The sequence below is a fragment of the Mytilus californianus genome, unplaced genomic scaffold (genome assembly GCF_021869535.1).
Source record: "Mytilus californianus isolate M0D057914Y unplaced genomic scaffold, xbMytCali1.0.p SCAF_3, whole genome shotgun sequence".
Classification (NCBI taxonomy): domain Eukaryota; kingdom Metazoa; phylum Mollusca; class Bivalvia; order Mytilida; family Mytilidae; genus Mytilus; species Mytilus californianus.
The window spans coordinates 14884077-14898287 of NW_026262679.1; the positions used below are offsets into that span (position 1 = coordinate 14884077).

A 14211-nucleotide genomic window follows, 5' to 3' on the forward strand; every position below is an offset into this window, starting at 1 on the left:
ATAGAAACTGCAAATTCTGCAATTTTTCCATTTAGAAAGGGACATAACTTGAGAACAATGAAAGTGACACCACCCAAATTCAAACTTGATCTGTGTTTAGTAATGATAAGCATTGTGTATCAGTTTCATAACATTTGGTTACGGCAAACTAAAGTTAAAGAACGTAATCTAGTTTTGTGATGTACAGACGACAGACAGACAACGGTTAACAATATAATGCCCACTCCGCCGCAGCAGGGGCACAATAAAAACATGTTTTATGTAACAGCGACCATGAACCTATTTCCGAATACAAAGGCTTCCCTGTCGCTATATTTTCCATCTAAATTAAAGAACCTTAGTGAGCGCGCTCACATACCCCACGTCCCCACATTGTCATTGGAGAAATAAAATATGTGTAAGAAAAAAAAATTGAATCATAATTTCCTGTCAATATGCACATCTACATAGTATGTCCTTATTATCTACAAAGTTTCATGAAATTCTGTTGTGTGGTTTCAGAGGAGTTGCGATGACAAACTGTTGCAGTAGTACATTGAAGCAAATAAGTTCAAAGGGGCGTAACTCCTAGAAAAAAAATTGAACCGTAATTTCCTGTCGATATGCACATCTACATAGTATGTCCTTATTATCTAAAAAGGTTTCGTGAAATTCTGTTGTGTGGTATCAGAGGAGTTGCGATGACAAACTGTTGCAGTAGTACATTGAAGCAAATAAGTTCAAAGGGGCGTAACTCCTAGAAAAAAAATTGAACCGTAATTTCCTGTCGATATGCACATCTACATAGTATGTCCTTATTATCTAAAAAGGTTTCGTGAAATTCTGTTGTGTGGTATCAGAGGAGTTGCGATGACAAACTGTTGCAGTAGTACATTGAAGCAAATAAGTTCAAAGGGGCGTAACTCCTAGAAAAAAAATTGAACCGTAATTTCCTGTCGATATGCACATCTACATAGTATGTCCTTATTATCTAAAAAGGTTTCGTGAAATTCTGTTGTGTGGTATCAGAGGAGTTGCGATGACAAACTGTTGCAGTAGTACATTGAAGCAAATAAGTTCAAAGGGGCGTAACTCCTAGAAAAAAAATTGAACCGTAATTTCCTGTCGATATGCACATCTACATAGTATGTCCTTATTATCTAAAAAGGTTTCGTGAAATTCTGTTGTGTGGTTTGAGAGGAGTTATGATGACAAGAAACAGGACTGACGGACTGACGGACTGACGGACGGACAGACGGACGGGTCAAAAACATTATACCCTCCGCAACTCGTTGCGTGGGGTATAATAAGTTCCATTCATATTCATCAAGGGATACTAGATTTAATATCCACAAACAATTTTTTTCTTGGGCACCTGGGTTGAATCAAGGACAGATAGAGAGACACTAAGCGACAATTATTATATGCTCCTGAATATTTTTTTCTGAGAACAAAAAAGGGAAATTGAATTGAATGAGAAATAAAAGTTGCATACAGGACATAAGAAAATCGATATCAAATATGATAGTTGTTTGCTTTACACTTGACTTGTTGATTAATTTTGAGTGTTTACTCAATGATTCATTGTGAATGTGTACTCTCAAACTGATTCATTTTGTAAATGTACTCAGATTCATTTTAATTTGTTTAAATAACTATAGATTCTCTGACTCATTTCATGATGCAAGTCAAGAAAATTGAGAAAAAACTGAGAGGGCAATACCAGTGCATACACAGAAATGTCTGGCCTACTTTACTGATCGTGATTGAGTTTATATTGAAGGTCTTAGAGAAAACAACAAGTATTACATAAAATTAACATTATCAAGGATCCATATAAATTAGGTAAAGGTAAAATGAACCCTGTCACAAGGACATGTTCACCTTACAATCATCTCATACCAGGGCTTCCAAAACGGTTGTATTGTCCAGACTTGTCCAATAAATTATATTTATGACTTTTTGTGGCACCCATACACTATATAGTTAACCTTTTGCTTATAGTATCTGAGAAACAGACCTAACCAAGAAATTTAAACTTTGACAAAAGAACCATGAAAATAAGGTCAAGGTCTGATGAACTCTGCCAGACAAATATGTGCACCATACACTCATATAGTTGACCTTTTGCTTATAGTACCTGAGAAACATACCTTACCATGAAAACTTATAAAGCTGACCAATGAACCATGAAACTGAGGTTAAGGTCAGATGCACTCTGCCAAATAGACATGTACACCATACAATCATTCCATACACCAAATATAGTTGACCTTTTGCTTATAGTACATGAGAAACAGACCTTACCACGAAATCTTAACATTGTCTAATGAACCATGAAACTGAGGTTAAGGTCAGATGAACTCTGCCAGACAGACATGTATACCTTGCAATTAGTCCATACACCAAATATAGTTAACCTATTAATTATGGTACTAGAGAAACAGACCTAACCATGGAAACTTAACACTGACCAATGACCCATGAAACTGAGGTTAAGGTCAGATGAACTCTGTCAGACCTTGCAATCATTCCATACACCAAATAAAGTTGATTAATTGCTTATAGTATCTTAACTATGGACTCAACCACTTAAACTTAACCTTCATCACTGATCAATGAAATGAGGTTGATCATGTGAACCCTGTTTAATGGACATATAGACCTTGCAAAGATCCCATATACTTAATATAGTTATTCTACAACTCATAATAAGAGAGAAATTCACATGAAGAAAAAAATATTGTTTTTTAAAGCAGTCACTGAACCATGAAAATATGACGGACAAAAACTTCATAACACAACGCATCTGTATACAAGGTATGAAGAATCAAGGTCTTATACCCTATGAAATATAAAGCTTTATACAAATATTTTCAACTGCTCCTGCCAGAAAGTAATCCCTAAGTCTTGCATTCTGCAACTATCTTTGCAGCTGAGATAATAAAAAAACATTAGATAATAGAGACAACACCATTGTGAAAAAATGTAAAAACAAAAAGAAAATATAATGATATCCCCTAAAATCTGGAAACTTTTCTCCAATAATAAAAACAATAGTCATGTGACATTATGAAATTAATAATCAATCGACAATAATAACACGTTTACCATGAAATTTTTCTAACCTGTAATGAAAATAAATTGATAATGATTTTGAAGTTTTTCTTATTCCACAAAGTCCAATAATAAACCAGAGGATGGCTCACTTTGAGATTTAACTAACAGCAGATTTCCTATAAGATCCTTTCTTATCATATTGCTTGGTGTTTCATTTGCTTTTGATTCTTGCATTTACCCATTGTTAATTTCTGAGCCGTAGCTGGGTCCATTTGAAGAGCATGCCAGTAAAGGGGGGAGGGGTTAGAGGGTGGCTTGGCCCCATGATTTTTTTTTACTAGACGCAAAATGGTGCGATCTGAGGGCCTAAAATTGAAAAGCAAATTAGTAAAACTGTATTTGCACTTTTTTATTCAGAAACATCAGCAATTTTCCAAAATCTGCTCTCCGTTTTCTAGTCCTAACAAAAACGTCCATGGCCTTGTCTAAATTGACCTCAAAATCACGGTGGATGTGCATTAAACCTAACGACGACAATCTGTCATTTCTCATTTTGGAATGGATGTACGTTTTCAAACATTTCAGTACGCTAAACGACCTTTTGGCGCCAGTAGCACTAGCAACGGGCATTGTTAAGAGAACATACAGTATTATATCAATAGACAGATACAATGTGGGATTAACGATATCAAGCGTTTGACACAGTGTTGTATCAATAGACGTATACAATGTGGGATTAAAGATATCAAGCGTTTGACACAGTGTTGTATCAATAGACGGATACACTGTGGGATTAACGATATCAAGCATTTGACACAGTGTTGAATCAATAGACGGATACAATGTGGGATTAATGATATCAAGCGTTTGACACAGTATTGTATCAATAGACGGATACAATGTGGGATTAACGATATCAAGCGTTTGACACAGTGTTGTATCAATAGACGGTTACAATGCGGGATTAACGATATCAAGCGTTTGACCCAGTGTTGTATCAATAGACTGATACAATGTGGGATTAACGATATCAAGCATTTGACACAGTGTTGTATCAATAGACGGATACAATGCGGGATTAACGATATCAAGCGTTTGACACAGTGTTGTCTGCACTTTATCACTAGGAAGAAAATTCTCGCAATAGTTATAGATTATATAATATCGTTTTCTAATTTGCAAGGTTTAAATTTTATATTTTTTACTAGCTTGTATTTTTTTTTAATTTTCTGGCATCAATTATTTTTTTAAACTTTGCGATGTGCATGCCATGGCGTGACAGCGTATATGGAGCTACGCCACAGAATTTCCCATTGGATAATCATAATTTGCTCTTTGTTTGTGAGTGTGACCACACAACATATTGTTAAAGATAATGTTGTTTGCCTACCTATTTTTACGAATTTTTTTTCTGTGCTCTTGTATTTTATGACAAATTAGTTTAAGACAACTAAATATGTTACTATTGAAATTGACAATCTGCATTTCAGGTCTTATTTAGAACTGTCACTGCTGATTCAAATCAAAGAAAACAATGCTTTGTATTTTGTCAATCAAATGTCAAACCAGAAGTCATTATTTACAAAGCCATCCTTCTACTATACATCATCAAACTAAAACAAATATCTTAATAAATAAAAAAAAAAGATAAAAAAAATTCCTAATTCCTTTAAAAAATTCTGAGCCATTACTGTTTTCCAGTGACATGTTTATTAACCTGTCAGAAATGCAAATTTCACCTTTCAAATGATTTAACAAGCTAACATGATTTCATCATAAATTCCTAATCAATAAACCACCATAGATACATACTTTAAACCTACTGTTGAAAATAAAACACAATAAAACAACCATTAGTGTTTCATTGACAGTGAAAATAAGAATATCGATGAAATCCAATTCAATTGGGTCACATCAAATTTGAGTAAACATGCTGTTAAGACTGAAATGAACACAAAATTTGTTGAAACACATGCAAATTGAAACAGCATGCAACAATAAACAAAAAAAAGTCAAAATAATCAGTTAAAATGTGATTAAATCAATAACACCTTAATTTACCTTATTTTATGATACTTCATCATAATGTAAAAAAAATTTGTAAGTTATTTACTAATAATAACTACAAATTCCATTAAGCTCTACATAGAAATGGTGAGCAGGATTTAAGTATCAGTCACATTTCTTTCCATTTTGTACTTTAAAATGACAATTTTACATGAATAGAATACTTTTTCTTTCCCTTAAAGTTACAATTTTTTTCACCTTCCTGTATCTTTTTTATATTTGAATCTGTAAGACCTGAATCTGCCCTTAAATATCTATGAAACCATACAGAAACATCAAACAATTCTTTGAATTGAGACATGATCAATTCATTGGTACAATGTACAGGACCTATAGATGTATGAATAAAATATGCAAAAATACTGAGGAAATCTTATCAATAGGAGACAAAATAAGTAATGAAAAATGATGTAACTTTGGTAATAAACTAACTAAGAGAACATTTTATTATTGAAACTTACTAAATACTGGAAAGTATGGAGTCTGTTACACTGTTAAAAAGTTTTTTTTCTAAATTTATAAAAAGTTAGGATATGAATCTAATACATTTAGACACATTCTAAAATCTTAATTGGATGTTCATTACACATAGAAAAATTACCCATATAAACTTATTTTCTTGAAAGTGTTTGATTCTTTCACATTTTACAGGAGCTTCAATATTTTAAAATCTGAATGCTGTTTAAACCAGTTATAAAACTGCTTACACAGAATTTAAATAGACAAAGGTATTAAGGTCTTCTTTTTCTTGATTAGACATATTGTTATAGCAAGAGTTCTGTAGCTATAATAATCTCAACAGAGCTTTCACCTTGCTAGAAAATATGAATAAGGTAATTTGGTTTTAACTATAAGAAACATACTTGAGGAGGAATGGTTAAACTGCTGTGATAATTCTGTATATAAAAGAAAGCTGTATATAAGAATGGGATCTATGGAAGCTTTGTGTTAATCCTACGGGTTACTCAAGTCAGCGGTATATTCTTTTGTCCCTAGTTGGCCAGACTAGGATGGAGCATAGCAGCTAGTGTAAACATCAAATAGCAAGGGAGACTACTACTTACGCTTCTAATCGTTGTCGTCTCCTGGAATATTAGTCAATAAAAATCATCCTACGGTACTCAATAATAATACAGTATATAAACACAAAATTTTTTAAACTCTATGATTATAAAATTTCTGTTAAATCTTGGGTAGTAACCTAATGGAACTATACATATATCTAGTTGATTCATAAATTCTGAAAGATGGGTAAATGTAAATCATAACTCTGCAGATATTACAAAAAGAAACAAAAAATGAATCTAAACGAAGTGTGAAAAGTCTAGTAAATATTTATTAACTGTTTTATCTTTTTGTATTACTGATCATTACCAGGACAAAATAATATTATTTCTCAAAGCTTTGAAACAATCATAGAAAAATAAGTTACTGTGGTTTTGGCTATAAATACATTTTCAAATAAAGTTATTCTTATCTTCATCTATTGCAGTCTTTTGTGATAAACTTTCTATTTCTGGACATGTACAGTACTAAATTTCACAAGAATAGAAGTATGTTAACATAAAACAAAAAAATATCTAATTCTGTTGCACTGAATTAATCATGTACAAATGGAAGTAATTCAACATACATCATTGGTCTCAGAACAGGTAAAAAAATAAACACAGTAACTGTGAAGCAAAAATCAATCCCAAACAAAAAAAGCATGTTTTTTTTTTTAAATAACTGTAATCCATGACTTGTTGTAGGGAAATAGTGTTAGTTAATGAAAGCATATAATGTAAATTCAATAAAATGCTTCGCCGAGCACAGCCTGATACGACCGCAGAGGAAGATCCCTGAACAGTTGGGGCAAGTTTGGACACAGTATTCAAGCTCGATACTGTCTGAATTTGGATTGTGATCAAATTTTTGACATACTATAGGTTTCTGACACAAAATAAATGAGTTCAAAGATCTTAAAAATTTTGAAATGGGACATTTAATTTACCTAGTATGGTCTGATATCCAAAATCTAACAACATGGTTAGATTCAGCATATAAAAAAACACCAAAAATTTAATTTTAGTTGAAATCAAACAAAGTTTAATTTTGGACCCTTCAAACCTTAATATAGACTAATTTGAAAACAGGGCCCAAAATAAAAAAATCTAAATACACAATAAGATTCAGCATATCATAGAGCCGCAATACTTCAGTTTTTGATGAAATCAAACAAAGTTTAATTTTGGACCCTTTGGACCTCAATGTAGACAATCTAAAAATGGGGCCCAATATCCAAAATAGTAATACAAGGTAGAACCCCCAAAAATTAAAGACTTAATTTAACCCCATTGAAATTGGGTAAAAGATTTGTATTTATTTTCAAATGAAGATTTCTTGCTATTGCGCAATACTGTGCTATTGTGCAATACTGTGCTGTTTCACAATACAACATCTTGAAGAAAAAAAGGATGAATCCCCCCCCCCCAAAAAAAAATTGAAAAAAAAATCTCGCCCCCAAAATGAAGAAAAAAATATGAACCCCCCCAAAAAAAGAATTTGAAACCCCCCCCCAAATTTTTTTGAAATTTTGAAGATTATTTTCTTTTCAGGAAAAATGTACAATTTCAGAGAGTTCCATAAACTTTAACACAAGTTATTGTCTGGAAACTAGAAAAATGCTTGTTTTTGGCCCCTTTTTTGCCCCTAATTTCTAAATGTTTAAGGCAATTACCCCCAAACTCAATCCCAGCATTCCCTTTGTGGTATAGAACCTTGTAGTACAATTTCAGAGAGATCCATACACTAAAACACAAGTTATTGTCTGGAAACTAGAAAAATGCATGTTTTTGGCCCCTTTTTTGCCCCTAATTCCTAAACTGTTGAAACCATAACCCCCAAAATCAATCCCAACCTTCCTTTTGTGGTATTGAACCTTCTGTTAAAATTTCATAGAGATCCATTCACTTAAACTAAAGTTATTGTCCGGAAACCAAATGTGTTTTTGGATGACAACGACGACACCGCCGCCGACAACATGATCGCATTATACGAACACAAATTTTTTGCTGTCATATAAAAATTATTCCAAGGTTTTTAATACTGCGAATAATGCAACCGGGTGAGTCTCACAATAATAAAAAGTCACATTCCGATATCTGATACATGTATCTGTATGCAGATTTACCTGAAATCGCAATAATAAATGCACGCAATTTCTGCATTCACAGTATCTCATAATTTTACACAGACCATGTAATAATTTCATTTTTCAGTTTATTTGATTAAAAAATAATATCATGACTGAAGTGTGAAACAGAATGTCTATATTTGTAGATAGCCTTATTAACTGTGCATAGTTATTGAAAGATACAACCATAAAGATCTCTGTTCTGAAAAATATTTTCAACCAAAAAAAGGGTTCAAATAGATTGTATTGCTCACAGAGCTATCTATGCCCTATGTCAAAAATAGCCATTTTCCAATCAAGCAAAGCATATATATTAAGCAAACTTAGTAACTACTGGTTTTTGACAAATGTTTTGTGACAGTTCTGAAATTTTGAAGAGGTACTTTTTGGTATTATGATCATATCTGGTGGCCATGTTTTTCATTTGACTTCATGATCCAATTTGGTTCCATATATATAATTTAAGATAGCCAAAATGCAAATTTTCATCCTAAATGTGGCAACATTCCTGCAAAAAACGATGAAACTTTTAAAGGGTCATAATTCCAGTAAAGTTTTTAAAATTTGGTTTTGTTGTTTTATAAGAGAAAGAAAAATAAAACTTGACCAAGTAGAAATGTAAACTGCTCTGGTTGCCCACTTTTTTAGCTCCTATGAAGTAAATTAAGGAATTTTAATATAGAACATTCCATACATTCAAGTGCTGTCAAGTTTGGTACGATTCTCTAAGGAGATGATATGAATATGAAAAGTTTATAGACATAGGATAGATGCTTCAGCTCACACTGACCCTTTGGCAATATTAGATAAATTAAAATAATGGAACATAATCAAATGTCTAGCTTACATATTTCTCAAAAGTATGTACTGATTACTGAATAGTTCAACCATTTATGTTTTTGTCAGTATTTAGCCAAAAACTTTAGTTGAAGTCACTTACAAAATTTGATTTATATAAGAAATAGTTGAAGACAATGAAATCAATAATTCTATTTAATATACAACCTAAATCAAAACAGATGTCATTTAAACTGTAAATTTATGAGATTACTCAATTTGCTTATTTGCTTTGTATCACTTGGGTCAACCTATCCGAAAAACTGCGTCATAATTATGTTGCACTACTGATCAAAACACATGCCACACTTCTAAAAAATCCCTATTCAAACAAATATATACTTTTTTGGTCTATAAAGATAAAATATTTGTAGAAAGAAGTAACAGGAATATTGGAGAAGAGTTCAGACTGTTATACCTATTTTCTGCCTGTTTAGCAGAGTGAGCTGTTCTTGCAATGAATTGTTTTTGTTGCTGAGTAAGAGCCTGGGACTGACCAAGCGCAGACATGTACTGGTTGGGTAATGGTAAATCTTCTTCTTCCCCTTCCTCCTCATCAGAATCATAGAAATGGAAAGCTACACCCATATAGTCTGACTCCTGTAATAAATATAATCATCAAATCTTCTAACAACTGTGTCACTTAGTAATGGACAAGACTGCAATTACTGGTATAATGGTTCTATGTGTCACTCCTTTTCATACTACTATATCAGCTTGTAGGGGGAAAAGTAATCATCAAATCAGTGATGAAACAGATATAATTTCAATTATCTGTTATCAGTTCTAAATGCCAGATCATTTTCTATTTCAGAAGACAATAGTTAATTCATACGGTAATTTCCCAAAAAAAATCTTTCCCCTTTCAATGATTGGATTGTTTTTTTTTTTACATTTCACTGGCCTGAAATTACATTTTCCCAATTTATTGTACCTGTGCAATTACTAAAAAAATATGTATGTAAAAAAAGCTACTTTTAACTGAAAGTTTGTAAGTTATCTATCATAAAAAGCTCTTATAATATTGGGAACAATTAATATCATGTGAGCAAAGTTATAATGAAAGCAACATTTCAAAAGTTGATATATACAATATACAAAAAATACATCAGAAATATCTTGATTAGGTCAAGCAAAATATTTTATAACTTTAAATGGCTGAAACCTTTTTTCAAGTCAAAGGTCCATGGCAAGAATTAAGAGAAAATAATTGAGAGTATATTGGATTAAAGAGAATTTAATAAAGAGTTTTATTAGCATCATTACATCTGCCTCATTCATTTGAATTATTAATAATCTTACTGTGTGTATCCAGCAGAGATTTTCAAGCTGTTCAAAACTATGAAACATAAAAATATAATCCCAGATATATGGTAAAAGAAGAGAGATAGAAAGCATAAAGGTATTATCTTCCCTTGATCTTATCTGAAATGTTATTTCACATTAAAGAACAAATATGACCATCAGCATTTAAACTTTATTTCAATGAAGTCTGTCTTTACTTTAATTTTACAAACTATTGCATGCATTTATCAGATTTTTTTATCATCAGACAAAAATGCAGGATTAATTAATGAGATTTAAAGAAAATATTGCTATGAGAATTTAAAATGAAAATCTTTTAAATGAGTCACCGTTCCTGCTGCATGTTAAGCTGTAACAAAACCATTGAAAAACTTCCGGAACGGAATTAAACAACTATCTACCAGTAATGCTGATTTGTTTGAGTCAGTGAGTAAATAATGTCAACTAATTTTCCATATGTTCAGCTAGTTTGAAAAAAGCTGGGGATAGTCCAATTGAAACAAGTTTATTGGAATTATTGTATAGAGGTTGACTGCATGAAAGGACTGTCTAAGTATACCAGCAGTATTGATTCAACTCATAATTTACTACATATAAAGTTGAACTGTGTCTCTGATTAATTTCTGATCATCATAGTTAACGTAATAATTTACACAGCCAATTCCAATAATTCTGTCAGACCTATCAATCTGTGCATTCAATTTACTTTTAATCAAATTATTGTAAGGAGCAAATTAATGGCCTGTAGACTACTAGAAAGTTCTGAGTATACAAAATGAAACACTTAAACAAAGGCAGATTGTTTTGAATATCTTTTAATACATCATATGTTCCTTCCTGATCATCCTAAGGTCAGCTATTTATTCTTTTTTTTCAAGAAATACAACTTTTGAACAAGAATGAAAAGGTTTTAGAGAAATATGAGGTAAAACCAGTAAGCATTAGAAGTCAGCATTACACCCACACTATACGTACTTTTACCTGTCAATTAAATATAAATACTATGTTAAAAGTGCATCTCAGAACATGCTTTTAATATCATCAACATGCATGCATAATTAATAAGTGCTTAAAATCATTACAATCAAGCAATTTGTCATTTAAAGTACCATCAGACAATAATAAGATCTATAACTATCAGTACTTCTTTACTTATTCATGTTTAATGTGTCAAAATATTTATGTAAAACAGAAAAATACCGCTCCTGAAATTGATTTGATGATGTTAAACTGTTGAAATTATTTTGTACATTTTTAAAATACATTCATTGGAGAAAAATTATAGTGATCTAAACAATTCTGTATGAGTTAAGTGACTAAATATTTCATGGTTATTAGTGAACTAAGCCTAAATTATCACTCCTTCAATGGATGATAGAATTCCAATTATAATTAAAACCTGTAAATGTAAAAATAAGGCATTGAACAAATTAATTGTATTAAAATTATTCTCTTTTTTTGATAGATAACATATCATAATCTTTTTACAACTCAAATATCCTGATCAAAAATAACGCTTTATGAATTTTGTGTGTCCAAGGTGCTTTTGTTGATTTATCTTCATCAGGAACCATTAATCCCAAATTTGTACTTTTGATTGATTATGAAAAATAATGAAAGTAAGGGAGTCTTTTTATTTAATCTTAAATTTTTTTACATACAATCAAAACTTTCAACCAATACAAATGTCACAGAAATGACATATGGATGGAATACTCTAAGTTATAACAGTAAATGTACTGAAATATTCTAAGAAGGATTTGAATTTCTGTTTGTCAGGGCTATAAAATTGGAAATATGTGAATCACTAAAACCAAATCTACTTAATCTTCAATCAGACTAACTCAACACTTCATTATTTTATGTTTTATTTCGAAATAGTCATATTTCATTTTATTGTATATACTTTGAATGAAGAATATATTTCAGTATTCTTCAATTCCAATGATAATGTGTTTGACTGTGTCTTTTTATCACAATAACGTTTCTACCCTTCTAAAAAATGGTAATATTGTAACATATTGAGCCCAAACTCATGTCTGTGACATTTACCTATAAAAAATAAGATAATGATATCCCTAAAAGTAGGCAATCAGACATGCAGATCTTAACCATATACAATTACAAGTAAAATGGATTGTGTTGTTATTGTAAGATGTGCATTTTACATTTTTGTACTTTTGCAGGATTACATACTGAGTATAACTTATCACCAACATTTTTTTTTTGAAAAAGTTAACATTTAAATATATGCTATATCTGTAAGTTTAGAAATTTAGACTTTAGTTCAAAAGAGGAACAAATATTTTAATTTCTAGACAGCAGCTTATACACATAACAACAAAATTCTCATAATGAGGAGAGAAAAGATGTTGGAAAATAACGTTTTTGATGTATTGAAAGACAAAAAATATTCAAGGATTAAATGTAATTCAAATTAACAGTACAGTACATGTTTCAGCAGAAATTTTCATGAAAAAAAACTATCAAGACACGATTGGGGCACACAGTAGATGATTCCTGCTATTGAGATTCATCAACTTATATGACACATGCTATAATGACAAAATAACTTAGAAAGTGCATGCTATTATGACTCATCACCTGATATGAGTTAAGCTACAATGACAAAATAACTATGAAGCTGCATGCTATATGTTAGTACAATGCCACACAACAAAGAACTGTACCATTGTGGACAGATATTTCATGTAGTCATCACTTGTGACCGTACTTTTCCACCACTGAAGCCATGAGGCATATGTGCGTTGATTTTTCTCTGCCATGACACGTGGCAAGTGATCTGTGACCAGTAACAGAGACATCTTGGATGGGTTATGTAAGTGGTCGTGTATACGTTCAGCATTTGGTGTCTATAAAGGAAGTATTGATGCCATACAAACAGTGTCAAAATATCTCATTTAAATGGAGAAATTAAAATGCTCTACAACGTTTGCTTATTAATGTTACATAACAAAAATCTGCATTTTCACGAATAAATACCTGGTAAATGGTATATTAGCTAAGTAATATATGTCACATAAAAGTGTCAATTACTTAATCTATGTCCATATTCCTAAGTCTGATAAAACTTTTTAATTTCTGTATTTTAAATTCAAAACTGTAAATTCAGAAATTTTTGCATGCATTTATTATTATGATTTTTGAAGAATTGACAAAAATGTGAGATTAATTATTGCGATTTAAGGAAAATCTTTACACAGATATCAGAATGTGAGTTCTCACTATTGCGATACTCACCCAGTCGCATTATTCACATTAATTAAAACCTCACAATAATTTCTGAATTTACAGTACACATGCCTAATGTTAAGAGGAAGATATAAAACTACTTACTCCTCCAAATAAAATGGCAGAGCGATCCACTGAAGGCTTGTAAAACAAATAGCTTGTGTAATATTTCTGTATACAAGTTTTAGTGTCATGGCTTGTAAGACAAATTAATTGATTTGTACTTTTTGTATTATTTTATGGTCTTGTGAAAATAATTGTTTGTTTGATACTTGGTTAGAATTTTATCAACTGTAAGTACTTTATAATATTGGAACAAAATAACGAGTAATAATGGTAGTCATACTAGTGTAATTCTTAATCTTACAATGTGTTCCTGTCTTTAAGGATTTCTAATGTATTGGCATGCACGACATAAACATGAAAATGATAATTATAGTTATAAATCATTTAGTATTTGCATGCATTCTATTATAGACATTGATTGCAAATTATATCTTTACTTTTGTGACTTCAAGGGAAAACCATATTGCTGA

At 31.3% G+C, this 14211-nt stretch overlaps 1 protein-coding gene across 2 annotated transcripts in view; it reads right to left on the minus strand.

Moving 5' to 3' along the window:
• LOC127733966 (coiled-coil domain-containing protein 87-like) overlaps positions 1-14211 on the minus strand; it is an 89311-nt gene that overhangs the window by 48912 nt on the left and 26188 nt on the right. Inside the window, exons 22-24 of one of the 2 annotated variants that reach the window (XM_052243454.1) lie at positions 13114-13296; positions 9537-9718; positions 6171-6191 (exon numbers count right to left, since the gene is read on the minus strand). In XM_052243454.1, coding sequence (XP_052099414.1) covers positions 6171-6191; positions 9537-9718; positions 13114-13296 — 386 coding nt within the window. The remainder of the gene's footprint in view (positions 1-6170; positions 6192-9536; positions 9719-13113; positions 13297-14211) is intronic. The other variant, XM_052243455.1, reaches the window with a different exon arrangement.